General features: G+C 37.0%; 1 protein-coding gene across 21 annotated transcripts in view; it reads right to left on the bottom strand.

Moving 5' to 3' along the window:
* The window catches only part of EMSY (EMSY transcriptional repressor, BRCA2 interacting), a 105725-nt gene that overhangs the window by 86389 nt on the left and 6019 nt on the right, over window positions 1-13317 (bottom strand). For 7 of the 21 annotated variants that reach the window (XM_054524841.2, XM_024255629.3, XM_024255632.3 and 4 more), the window contains exons 3-7: window positions 11369-11468; window positions 9960-10034; window positions 8568-8609; window positions 5013-5188; window positions 3288-3440 (exon numbers count right to left, since the gene is read on the bottom strand). In XM_054524841.2, the coding sequence (XP_054380816.1) occupies window positions 3288-3440; window positions 5013-5188; window positions 8568-8609; window positions 9960-10034; window positions 11369-11468 (546 nt within the window). The remainder of the gene's footprint in view (window positions 1-3287; window positions 3441-5012; window positions 5189-8567; window positions 8610-9959; window positions 10035-11368; window positions 11469-13317) is intronic. The other 14 variants (XM_054524843.2, XM_024255631.3, XM_024255639.3 and 11 more) reach the window with 5 other exon arrangements.

Genomic DNA, 13317 nt, shown 5'->3' with positions numbered 1-13317 from the left:
TCATCCTTGTCCTCTCTCTGTCTTAAGCCGTTAGCCAATAAGTTCTATCAATCCTCCCTCAGAGAAGTGGTCTCTGAATGCCTTCCCTCCTTTCTTTTAAGAGAAAGTCTCACTCTGTCGCCCAGGCTGGAGTGCAGTGGTGTGATCTCAGCTCACTGCAACTTCTGCCTCCCAGGTTCAAGCGATTATCCTGCCTCAGCCTCCCAAGTAGCTGGGATTACATATGCCCGCCACCACAGTCAGCTAATTTTTATATTTTCAGTAGAGACAGGGTTTCACCATGTTGGCCCAGGCTGGTCTTGAACTCCTGACCTCAGGTGATCCACCCACCTTGGCCTCCCAAGTGCTGGGATTACAGGTGTGAGCCACCGTGCCTGGCCTTCCCTCCTTTCTTTAAACCTATGGCCATGTCAGGCCTTCTTATCTCCTGCCTGTATCTTAGCAACAATCACCTAAAAGATGTCCATGCTTCCAGTCTGTCCACTTCTACCTACCCTCAATCCTACTACTAGTTGCAAAATTTCACATCTCATCATGCCTATGCACTGCCTAAAATCCTTTAGTAGTTTTTATCTCCCTACAAGATGAGGCACAAAATCATTACCATATCATTCAAGACTCCATATCTTTCCAAGAACACAATACCTGTTACATCCAACCCCATGTACCCCTATAATCTTGGGATTCTGAACTGCTCACCATTCCCCAAAGCCACCTTAACCACATTCTACCCATCTCTGAGTATCCATATACTATTGTTCCTTGGGGAATACCACCTAACATCAACGACCTCTTCATCATTCTGCAATCATCATCCTACAAGCCATCTCCTTAGTGAAGCTTTCCCTTATTCCTCTAAGCAAAGCTAATCCACCTCTCCCCTAAGCTGTACCACTTACCAGATGGCAATGTGATTGTCTACATATCTCCCATTAGTAAGAGGCTCCCAGAGGGTAATGACTAAGTCTTATTGGTTTGTTTCCCCAGTATAGTGCCTTGCACATACAAAGTTAGGTAAATAAACAATTACATCTCAAACTAATGTTGTTGGTATGACTTCTGAGCATAAAGCAATAATCTTCCTGTTACTTAAAACTACATATTATGTGAAATAGTTTCTTCATGTTTGAGATGCACTTTCAGTATTTTACTTATTTATTTATTTATTTATGAGACAGAGTCTCACACTGTTGCCCAGGCTGGAGTGCAGTGGCATAATCTCAGCTCACCACAACCTCCGCCTCCCAGATTCAAGTGATTCTCCTGCCTCAGCCTCCCAAGTAGCTGGGATTACAGGCACCTGCCACCACACCTGGCTAATTTTTTGTATTTTTAGTAGAGACAAGGCTTCACCATGTTTGCAAGGCTGGTCTCAAACTCCTGACCTCGGGTGATCTGCTCACCTCAGCCTCCCAAAGTGCTGGGATTACAGGCATGAGCCACTATGCCTGGCCTAGTGTTTTCTTTTCTTTTCTTTTCTTTTAAGATGGAGGCTCACTCTGTTGCCCAGGCTAGAGTGCATGGCACGATCTCAGCTCACTGCAATCTCTGCCTCCCAGGTTCAAGTGATTCTCCTGTCTCAGCCTCCCAAACAGCTGGGATTACAGGTGCCCACCACCACACCTGACTAGTTTTTGTATTTTTAGTAGAGACAGAGTTTCACCATGTTGGCCAGGTTGGTCTTGAACGCCTGACCTCAACTGATCCACCCACCTCAGCCTCCCAAAGTGCTGGGATTACAGGTGTGAGCTACTGAGCCCGGCTCCAGCCTAGTGTTTTAAAAATGATCAAAAAGTAGGTCTCTACAGTTATTTTAAAAGACCACCTTGGCTAAATCCGCAGAGATCAGATATAAATTTAATTAACAGTCCTAGATTCTGCGTTTTTTCTTTATGAACTAAAGCCTCAACTGTTTTTGTAGACTTTTTAAAAATCAAGTGAGAAACATGAAACATAGCAACTTAACATAGAAAATCTCTGCAGAGCAGACATAAACAATTATATAGCATGACTCATGAAATTAGTAATAAAATATAACCCCTACACCTTCAATTTTTTAACTCTTAATTTAAACAGGGCTGACAAAGACCTAGAATTGTTCCTGTCTAAAACAGCAATGAAAATCAAATCTTAATCTCCAGTTGTCAACCTCCAGTTGACAGGAAAATCAAAGCAAAAAATAAAATTTAAAAAGATTCTGGCTTTCTCAGTTTCTGTCTCTCACTTCCTCTCTCACCATGGGATCTCTCTGCATACACCTGCTCTCTTTCCACTTTCTGCCATGAGTTGAAGCAGCATAAGATCCTCACCCAAACTTGGACTTTCCAACCCGCAGAATCGTGAGTCAAATCAACCACTTTTCTTTTTTTTTTCTTTTTTTTTTGAGACAGAGTCTTGCTCTGTCGCCCAGGGTGGAGTGCAGTGGCACAATCTCGGCTCACTGCAACCTCTGCCTCCCGGGTTCAAGCAATTTTCCTGTCTCAGCCTCCCGAGTAGCTGGGACTACAGGCATGTGTCACCACGCCCAGCTAATTTTTTGTTGTTGTTGTATTTTTAGTAGAGACGAGGTTTCGTCAGGTTGGCCAGGCTGGTCTTGAACTCCTGACCTCAGGTGATTTGCCCGCCTCGGCCTCCCAAAGTGCTAGGATTACAGGCATGAGCCACCGTGCCCGGCCCCTTTTCTTTATAAATTACAAAATACATATATAAAGCAACACTGTCTTAACACAAATTAAAAACAAAAAAATGAAAAAAAAATGAACAGGACACCAAACTGCTTCATAGGGTAGAATCAAGGAATTAAAAACTACAAACAAAAGAAACTTCAAAAATTACAGTCAATTAGAAATAAAGATAGGCTCTCTAGAATGTTTCACTGACTATAACAGCTGGATAATACATTATATAAAATAAACTAAGAAAATACTACAAAGATTAAAATTATAGGAGAAATATTGAATAAATTACATAAGCACATTCCTTCAGTTTCTATTCACAATATTTCTATTTCATGATAATCAAAAAAGTGAATTCTTAAGGATAGCACAGTTCAAAGGCAGATTACCCACAGACAATGAAAATGAAGTCACTTCTGAAACCCCAGAACTGATTAAAAAAGCAATATATACCTAGTCACATGTAAAGGAAGGAATTCTTTAAAATCTTCAAAAACTAACCTACTAACAGCTAGTGGACCAACGATTTAATCCAGGAAGGCAGGTCTAATCAGAGCCTAGACTGCAGCATTCAGCCAAGAAGGCCCTGATAACACTGAGAATATCACTTACTTTTGACATAAACAGTACTTCCACTTGGCAAGACAACTACATTGGAGGCAGGACTGGCAGGTCTTGGAGACTTAACCGTTGCTATGCTGCCACTTGGAACAGGGGTAGAGGTTGGGGTTGACGTGGTACTTGTGTAGGAATAGCAAACCACTACTGAAGGAACGATAAAAAAGTTTGCTGTTAACTTTCACCAAAACTGTCCAGGCATACAAAAAAATTATTTTTATTGCAGGCCAATTTTAACATTTTCATGTGATCAGAAGTCAGAGGCCAGTACTAGGTATTAGGTCCTCAGATTAAAAGGCATTAATAACCTTTCCTGAAAATTATCACTTAAATAGATTTTTCCCAAGTATTTAACAGCTTGTCTACAGGTGACATTGCTGATGGAGAAAAACACAGTTACAAAGAAATAAAGTTTAAAATTATACTGAGAAAAAATGAAAATAATTTTCACTCATGGCAGGAGTGGGACAACAGGCACTTACTTGTATTCCCTTTTAATACTAATAGCAGCACAAATGATATGGGTGGATAATTTTTCCCTAACCTTAGCAATTTCCAACGTGGCCACTAGGAAACAATCAAGGTAACGTTCTTTTCTATAAATCAACTCACTAGTCATTGCCATCCAAGCAGCACAACAACTCAACTAAAATAATGACAACATCATATTTCAACCTATCATTCAACAAAGGGATACAGCTAAACAACAGTAAGAATAAGTTACAGGCATCATTTATTAAGTACCACACACTAAATCCTTTCCATACATCTTCACTAATTCTCACAATATCGCATTCTCATTTTAAAGATGAGGAACCCAAGGCTCACAGAAGCTCAAACTTGCTGGAGGTCATACAGCTAGGAAATGACAAATTAAGATTCAAACATGGATTTGACTAGTGGAAACTCTGTATTCTTTTCACTCTACCTGAGAGTCAGTAGATGAAAGAACTCGATGGAGGCCAAGTTTATACACTGTCTTCCTCCAAATATACCTTTTCTCACCCTAAAACAGAGCCTGTCATGCATAAAAAGAGTGTCTTACTCTGTTTCATGGCCATTGCTAGGTAAGCAAAGACAATTCCCCAGAGTAACCTGACAAATGCATTGTTTTTAGGGTCATTGTCATGCAACATCAAACTAAACTACTTGAGTCAATCCAAATATGCTCTCTCAAATTTAATATTACTCTTGGTGGCCTCTAGAGAATTGGAGGATTTTTAAAGCATGTGTCAATTACTAGATAAATAATGATAAAACCCTTCTGCCAGGGAATGGATTCAGCACATTCATTAACCAGAACAAAGAAGTAGCATATATCACTGATTCCAGAAAATGAAAACAGCTCTATTTTCTAAAGCTATCAGTTCAGAATCATTTTTTAGTAGCTAAATGACTTCTGTTACTTTATTTATTTTCTAATGTCATCCATTAAGGCCTTCTATTCATTTTTAACAAGACACACTGATATCAAAAATCCATTCCGAGGTTTTTGCAATTTTGATGATTAACATAATTCACACCTTCGACAAAAGGGAGACCTAAATTTTGTCTAAGACTAAAAACCTGGCAGTCTAATTTCAGAATTAGAGTTTCCTATGTTTTATAACCTTTAAACACTAGAATAAAAGTAGATGAAAAATAAGACAACTTTTCTTGAAATTTTCTTGAAGATTCTAAGAAAAGTAATCTCTAACACAGGCATATTTTTCTACTCACCTTCCTTGCTTCCTGTTTCTGCAGGCACTGGAAGAGATGCATTATGCTGGATAGCTGCATTAGCAACAGCATTAGCTGTTACAGTAAAGGCGGTTTGGGGAACGAGCCGGGGCATCAGTGGTACCAATCGACGACCTTCAATGGACCATTCTGAAGAGCTATTAGGTCCAGACATACTAAACAAAAAAGAAAGCGCTGCTACAAGGGTTTTCAATCACTAAAAACAAATCAAACATATATGCTCAAACATATATAACTTTTTAAATTATAAAAAGTGCCCTGAGTGAATAGGAGAGGCTTTATTTTAAGCAAGCAAGATCAAAATTATGAATAATTATAATTCAAGGAATGTCACATACTTAGGTTCTTACACAGTTTATTCTATAATCTGAATCTTATCACGAACATAACTGAAACTACAAGAAATCTTCCTATGCCTTCTAAATAAATATCGGCCTTGGTTTCATTAACTTAAATCTGCTATCACTAATGAAAACTAGTATTTCAACTAATTTTTGGAAGTTAATTTTATAATTAACACGAGAAAGTAAAAAGCACTTATAATTTTAAAAGTCAGATTTTCCCTAATTAAGGATGGAATTCACTGAATCTTTTGAAAATTATCTAACTGCCTGCATGGCCAGAGGTTCTAAGGCTTTCAAACAAGGGAAACTGAGGCAGTAAACGAGGGAGCCTAAGTAGAAAAGAACAGAAGAGTGCTGTATATATAACCGTATGTGTCACTGACAATGTATTGTTATTATCCTTCCTGTTAAAAACAGACTAGATCTAACGACACTAGAAGAAACGCACCATTACTTTTATTTATTTATACCACCCTTCACTCTAAGAAGGAATTGAGACAATTGAACTCTCTCTCTAAGCAAACACCACTCTCAGTTTCTCTACCCTAAATTCCTTGAGCAAATTTTATTCCAAGAATCCAACCAGAGGTTGGAATATCAAAAGGTAGTTGTATCACTTCTCTTAATTTGGCTCCATGAAAGACCCTGACTAATGATTAGTGCTGAAGTTTAAATTCACTCAGAAATAATCAATCTCTTCACTAAATCAGAAATATTTCTGCATTTGAAACCATAGGTTCTTCAAACTAACTTAGAGTTTAAGACTCTGTATGTCCACCCATTCTCAGATTTAGATAAGAGTATAAAAGCTGTTGTTAGTGGGCAATGGAAAAATGATAATGCTAATAACGATAGTAATGATGATAGTTATCATTAAGCACTTATGTCAAGGATTGTTCTAAACATATTACATGTATTAACTCTTCAATCCTATGAATTTGGTAGTATTATTACCTCCATTTTACAGATGAGGAAACTGAGTCAGAGACACCAAATAACTTGCCTAAGGTCACACAACTAGTAAATGTCTCCTTCGACCAGCATAATCATACTACTGAAATTATTTGACAGATAAGTAGAAAGTATAAAATTTTTCAAATGGGTTTTGCCTTTGATGTATACCAACTGGATACTGCTGTTGAATTACTACCAACTTTCATTGAATGGAATAAATCACTTTTACAATTTAAGGATTTAAGTTCAGCTCAGAAAGGAATTTCTAAGAGCCGATGAATCCAGTTGGGTTACTGTGGATAATGTGTAAATTCCTTTATGGTTTAACACAGTCCTACCTAAGACAAAGGAAAGGGGAATTCCTAAAACTTCAGTAACACTCACAAATTTGTTATTATATAATCCCCAAGTTGATGCTACTTTTGAAACAAAGAATGGTACAAACAAGAAAGAGACAGAAAAGCTCATTGTTAGAGGAAAAAATTCTAAAAGCTATTCAGCATATTCTTGGCTTACTTTTATTTTGCTATCAGTTTATTATAATATCACTAATAAGCTTGCTTGGTGAGAGTTTACCACACAAATTAAGTGACATCTACACTTACCTGGTGCATTGTTTAAGTGGTGGCAGAAATTATGGAAGATTAATAATTTGAAGCACATGAACATATGCTACTGAAAAGACAAAACTTGCAGTGCAAAAGACACAACTGCAACTTTTAGAAAGATCTATAAATCTTCCAAATTTCTACTCATGCAAACATGCTCAAACTTTGAGTGAAAAGTTAAGTATCATGTTAGAATTAGATCAGAAATTCCTATTTGCTTAGTAATGAAGATGTAAGTGTAAATATGCATTAGTTACACAAGTTATCTAAACTAGATTTTATAGACTAAACATCTTCCTGGAGGGCTTCACTGAGATACTTTAGTGTGACTATAAGAATGTCTCTCTATTTATACTAAGTATGACAGGGGAAACCTTGCTCCAGTCCCTTTTCTGAGAAATCTAAGGTTATACTAATGAAACTACCTTGGCCCACATATCCTTTGGTGTATAAGGCACCAGTAAGAAATCCTCATCCTCACACAGAAACTGACGCAGTATCCTGTGAATGTCTGAGTGATGGGGAAAGGATTAGGAGAGCAGAAATTCCAGATAGACACTTTCTCCTGAATCTAGAGACAACATGGGCAAGAGTGGTCCAATTAAAAAATCCGAAGCTCGTTGACATCCAAGGCGTTAATACTGTAACACTCTGACATAATTAAAAACTGAATTAAGAGTATCAAACTACTTAATAAGTGGCCTGGTGCCAAACAATAAACACATGTTATGTTTCAAGCCACAAGAAAGGCTTTTCTTTGATCCCAGATATCCCACTCCTTTTGTTTCCCCCTCCTTTGTGCTCAATCTTCTCAGCTTTCTCATCACCTTTCAACCACATTCCTTCAGGCCTAAACTCCTATTTTGAGTGGGGGGAGGGGAGGGGAGGAGAAAGGGAATGCAGTCAGTTCAGGCGCATTCCTTTAGCTGTTTTTCTAGGCTTGGAGTATGAAGCCCTCCTATAGATAATGTTTGGCTCTGTTGCTGCTTCTGAGGGGAAGAGGGCAGAGGAGATGGAAAGAATGAGAGATCTATTCCTTCCTCACCAATCCCCACTCACTGACCCCTTGAGCTCAACAAGTAAATAAAACATCTGATCCAACTAAAATAATAATATATTAAAACAAGAATACAGAAAAACCTAAGAAGCTCAAAATTATACACTGAAGTAAACTCTTTTCAAAAAAATGAAATTTATGTATTAAAGAAATCAGAAAGGAGAGGAAACACAGGCAGATAAAAGCCAACTCTCAATTATCCATGCTGATGGAGAGAGGAGGGAAAGGGAGAGGTCAAATAGATTAAAGAAACTCATACATTATCCAAAAATATTTTGGCAAATACTTGTAAATTCTTCCACCAAACCTTTTCCAGGACAACTAACAAGTAGTAAAATGACTAATTAAAATTTTCACCTCCTCTCCCTTCCCACCCTCTGACTAGAGGTACTCCCAAGCAGCAAAATGGCTAAAGGGTGGGCAGTATTAGGAGGGGGAGGAGGGGAAGAGAAGGAAAGCAAGGGGCATGGTTAATTCATAAATGGAATAATGTGCCCCTGAATAATTGAGAGCTTCAATTTGGAAATAAATACAAGAAAAAGCCTGAAATAATAATAACCTATTTGCATACCTGTAACTTGGTCTTTCACCCAAATATAAGGATAAATTCATTCTTTAAAGGGGAAAAAAGGAAAAGGAGACTAAATAAATGTTATCCTTTAAGTATGAAACTGATGCATCAACTTACAACTAGTTGCCCCACAATACCATTCCAGTGCTTCTACAATACTAATTTGTTTCTAAGTGCCTCTGAATGCAAGCTAAGGTTTACTACTTTATTCTCTAGCACATAAATTTCCTATTACCAGTTTTCAAATTAGAATCTAGGCTCAGTTACCATTACTTCTAGAACACCCCAATTCAAAAGCTTAGAGCAAATTAAAGAAGGAACACATTGATTAATATTTGAGTGTTTCAACCATGTTAGCCTAGCAACTAGATTACTAAATGTCTCTAATGGAAAATTCCCAAATTTCTACAGTGCATACCTACCAGTGAAGAATCTCAAAATTCCACAATAAACAGCTCAACCTTCAAACTATGCTGTTGAAAAGGTAGCACCCCATTTTATGTTAAGTAAAATGAGGGACAGTGAAGCACAAGATGAAGCTCTTTGGGGTCAATTCAAATATTGCCAATTGACTTAAATACAATGTTTAAGTTATCACATTATGGAAATGCACTGAATTTTTCCCTTTAGTTTTATTTAACATTAAAACATAAAAATAAAAAACGAATTATACCATAACATATTTTATGAAATGTTTTATCATCTTATATAAACATTTAAAGGCTAATTTCTGTTCCTCTGTATTCTTTAGGAGGCACTGTCTCCATACATACTCAATTAAGGCTTAATCCCTGCCCTCAATCCTCTACCACCCTCCAGCCCTCCTCTTAAATAGTTATAATTATCAGAAAACAATTTGGTAAGAATCTTTAATCGTTTTTTTTGACTTTTTAAAAATAAATTAAGAGATGTTATATTCATATTTCTTAAAGACAGAACACAAATTTTACATTTTTTTCTGAATCTCAAAATACATGAAATAATGAGTCAGATATCAAAAAAGTTACAACGCCTATTTATAAGGTAATAACATATCAAATACCATTACAAAGAACCTCTAAAGGGCTTTCATTTTTAGGGGACACAATACTTTGTTACTGAACTTGGCCTCAAGTAAGTGAATCATCTGCTAAATTGTGGTGATTTTTAGTTACACAGATTACATTGTAACAGGTTTTGACCTGAGTACTTAAAGCTTGCCTAACCAAATGCAAAAAAAAAACCAACTGAGTAAACAGTTAATATTACTTTTACTGCTATGATCAGGATCCCTGAGTATAGAGATATTGTTACTTAAAAGACTCAGGAATCTGCTACACAATAGGAAGACTGTTTCAAAACTGTGTTATACTATGTCATAAAAAATCAGGGATGGTACGACTAATGGCTTACTTATGTGCAATTGTTGTTAACCGTTCATCGTTTACTGCTCTCCGAACTTCAGCACGGTGGCGTTCTGTTGAGATGCTATGAAGAAAAATAGCCATTATAGAACTCTGCCAAGCAGGCAGCTCTTTTCTATACTTTCATTAATGTTTAAGTCAACATTTTTGGGGGGAGAAGGGGGACAAGATTGCTTTGTGAAAAGATATAGACAGGAGTCTAATATATATCTTCAAATGCTTTAACATCTTAGAAAAGGATTCATACTAATTCTGTGTAACTGAAGAAAATATTTAGTTGCAAATTAGAAATCACAGGAAGACAAATTCAGCCTGATATCAAGGTATTACTTCCAAATCTCAGAAATGTCAGACCATGGGTAAGATTAGCAGAGCTTCCTGCTATCTAAACATGCAAACAGATGCTGAATGGCTTCCTAATTGTGACTGCTGAGAAGAGGATTTTGTCACAAGAGAGTTTTCTAAGGTCTTTTCTAAAGCTTAGGAGTCTATAATTTAATGTTCAATGAATATAATAAACAAATGGAGTGGCAAGATAATCTGTTTCCTGTGGCTACATGCTATACAACTTAACACCAGGGTAATATTCCTTTATTATTCAATACTTTAGCTGCATATCTTCTACATTACATTATGTTACCAATGGTAAAAATGTGCTTATATTAATCCTGATTAAACACATGTAAAGTTAATAATAGTAAACAACTTTTTAAAAGGTTATACCCATTCCATTCATAAATACTCAATAAAATGAATACCACTCTTCAAATTGTATTCCATACTATTTAAGCTAAATCTCTAATATGGACCAAAACAGAATTAAGAGGCTACAAAACAGAATTTATGAGAAATATAAACAACAAACAAATACAAATTGTTAACTATGAAGACAGTAAGATTGAGAATTTGGCTGAATAACATCCCTGTATTAATGTTAAGTAACAGGAACAGCCTCTTCCATATTTTCACTTAAAAAAGACTATATTTAAGGCCATGACCACATAATCACTACCCATTTATGTAAATTAAGGCATCTTCTTCACATCACCTCTTCCCTCCAACAAATGCCACTCTAGATCATCATATCCAGTTACTGCTCTTCTTTCCTTCACCTATGTCAAAAGCACCTCCCTTACCCAGGTGGGCCAAAAGTAAGATAAACTGCCTTCAAGTCTTTCTGAAGAGTTTGCATGCTCTTCATTCTGGATTACACAATAAATGGTAAGTTATACAATTTTCTGTAACAGAGCACACAACTTGGACAGTCTCTTAGCACCAACAATTTGAACACCTCTGTTCTTCAACTTAATTTGACAGTTACTTAATTTGAGAGTGGTAAGTAATAAAATCCCTCAAAATGAAATTTCTAGAGTCTCACAAACGTTTACAATAATTTACCTAAGAACTTTTGATAGTTCTCCAAGAAGATCTTTCTTTTCCTTGGTGAGATCCCCCTGTGCCCGAAGTGCACTGATAACTCCAGCATATGCCTCCAATTCTAGAAGAAGAAAATTATTTTATCAAGATAGGCCTTTAATATTTTAATACTATGGCTATGTATAGTGAAGCTTCAGGGCAAAAAAACTAAAAATAATTAAATACAAATATTGTTTTAAATTCCTTTCAAAAATTTTATCTAATAACATTAAAATGTGACTTCTATAATTTTATATTTTGTTTTTCATTGCCTCACAGAAGTCATGTATATAAAATGTTTAGGTAGAAAAATCTAACAGTAGGATATTTTGTTTCACACATTGTCACTAAAAAACATATAACACAAATGATACCAACAACTGGGAATAGGCACCAAGTGATGTAACAAGGCTGAGAAGTTTTCAGCATTACTAAAAGGTATCTTCATTAATCAACTCTTAAAATAATTCCTTAGGCTTGCCTAAGAATTCAAACTATAGTCTACCTCCCTTCTGTGTAATTGAAAGTACTGTAAATAGTATGCAATGGAAAAAATATTGGAACAAAATATTCTGGCTCCAGCACTGCCACTTATTAGTTGTGTGACATTTCAACAAGTCTTTTCTCATCTCTAAACCTGTTTCCTTACCTAGAAGGGACTTTGTAGGTACCCTCCAGAAGTAAGATCCTCTGCATCTATAAAAACTATCATAAAAATGACTAATTGGGAAACATAAACATGAAATGCTCTTGCAGCAACTAGGACATAATATACTGAATCCTAATACTAGACATCTTCATTTCACTCTCTCCACAGAAATAACCATTAAGAAATAAAACTGTCAGGCCGGGCGCAGTGGCTCATGCCTGTAATCCCAGCACTTTGGGAAGCCGAGGCGGGCAGATCACCTGAGGTCGGGAGTTCGAGACCAGACTGACCAACATGGAGAAACCCCGTCTCTACTAAAAATACAAACTTAGCTGGGCATGGTGGTGGGCGCCTGTCATCCTGGCTACTTGGGAAGCTGAGACAGAAGAATCGCTTGAACCCGGGAGGCAGAGGTTGCAGTGAACCGAGGTGGCACCACTGCACTCCAGCCTGGGCAACAGAGAGAGTCCGTCTCAAAAAAAAAAAAAAAAAAAAGAAAGAAAGAAAGAAAACTGTCAGTCTCCAGGACTGGTTAAAATATAAAACCAAAAGTCCCCAGTGGCCTCCAATGAACTACACATGCCTCTCAGTGTCGTCCTTGTTTACTACCCTTGTGTAGTACCCTCCCACATTGACTCTAGTCTTGGCATATGACTTGCTTTGGCCAAGGGAACAACAGCAAACATGATGCAAACAGAAGCTTGCTAAGTACTTGCACACAGGGCCTTGCTCTTTAGGAACCAGCTTTGAGATCACCAAGCTGTGAAGAAGCCCAGAATGAAAAGCCACATGAAGAGAGAGTCCAGCTACCTCAGCTGAGCCTAGTCCACATATAAGCTACCACTGAATACCTGAAAGGACTCAGACAAGGCCAGCAACCCACAGAAAGGCAAGAAATAATAAAACAGTTGTTTTAAACCATTAACTATGAAACAGATATATCTGAGCAAACCAAGAATGGTGGGAAATAAATGTCCAAACTAGAGTTGTTTTCATAGTCAAGTTATTATGAGTATTTGCTATTTGCCAATATCTGACACACAAGAGAAACTCAAAAAATGTGAGCCAAATAATGAACAAGTGCCCACAGACTAAGTACTACACCAATAATAAACTAATAGTCTCATTCAGTTGATATTATTCACAGTTCTGTCAAAAATAAGCTTTATATAGAAGACTGGGCTGGGCTGCCTACCTTAAATATTTTTACATTAAATAGAAATATCTGGCCAGGTCCAGGCATGGTGGCTCAACCCAGCACTTTGGGAGGCCAAGGTGGGCA

This window comes from Pongo abelii, chromosome 9 (assembly GCF_028885655.2).
Source record: "Pongo abelii isolate AG06213 chromosome 9, NHGRI_mPonAbe1-v2.0_pri, whole genome shotgun sequence".
Taxonomy (NCBI): Eukaryota; Metazoa; Chordata; class Mammalia; order Primates; family Hominidae; genus Pongo; species Pongo abelii.
This window is presented reverse-complemented; position numbering and strand designations above follow the sequence as displayed.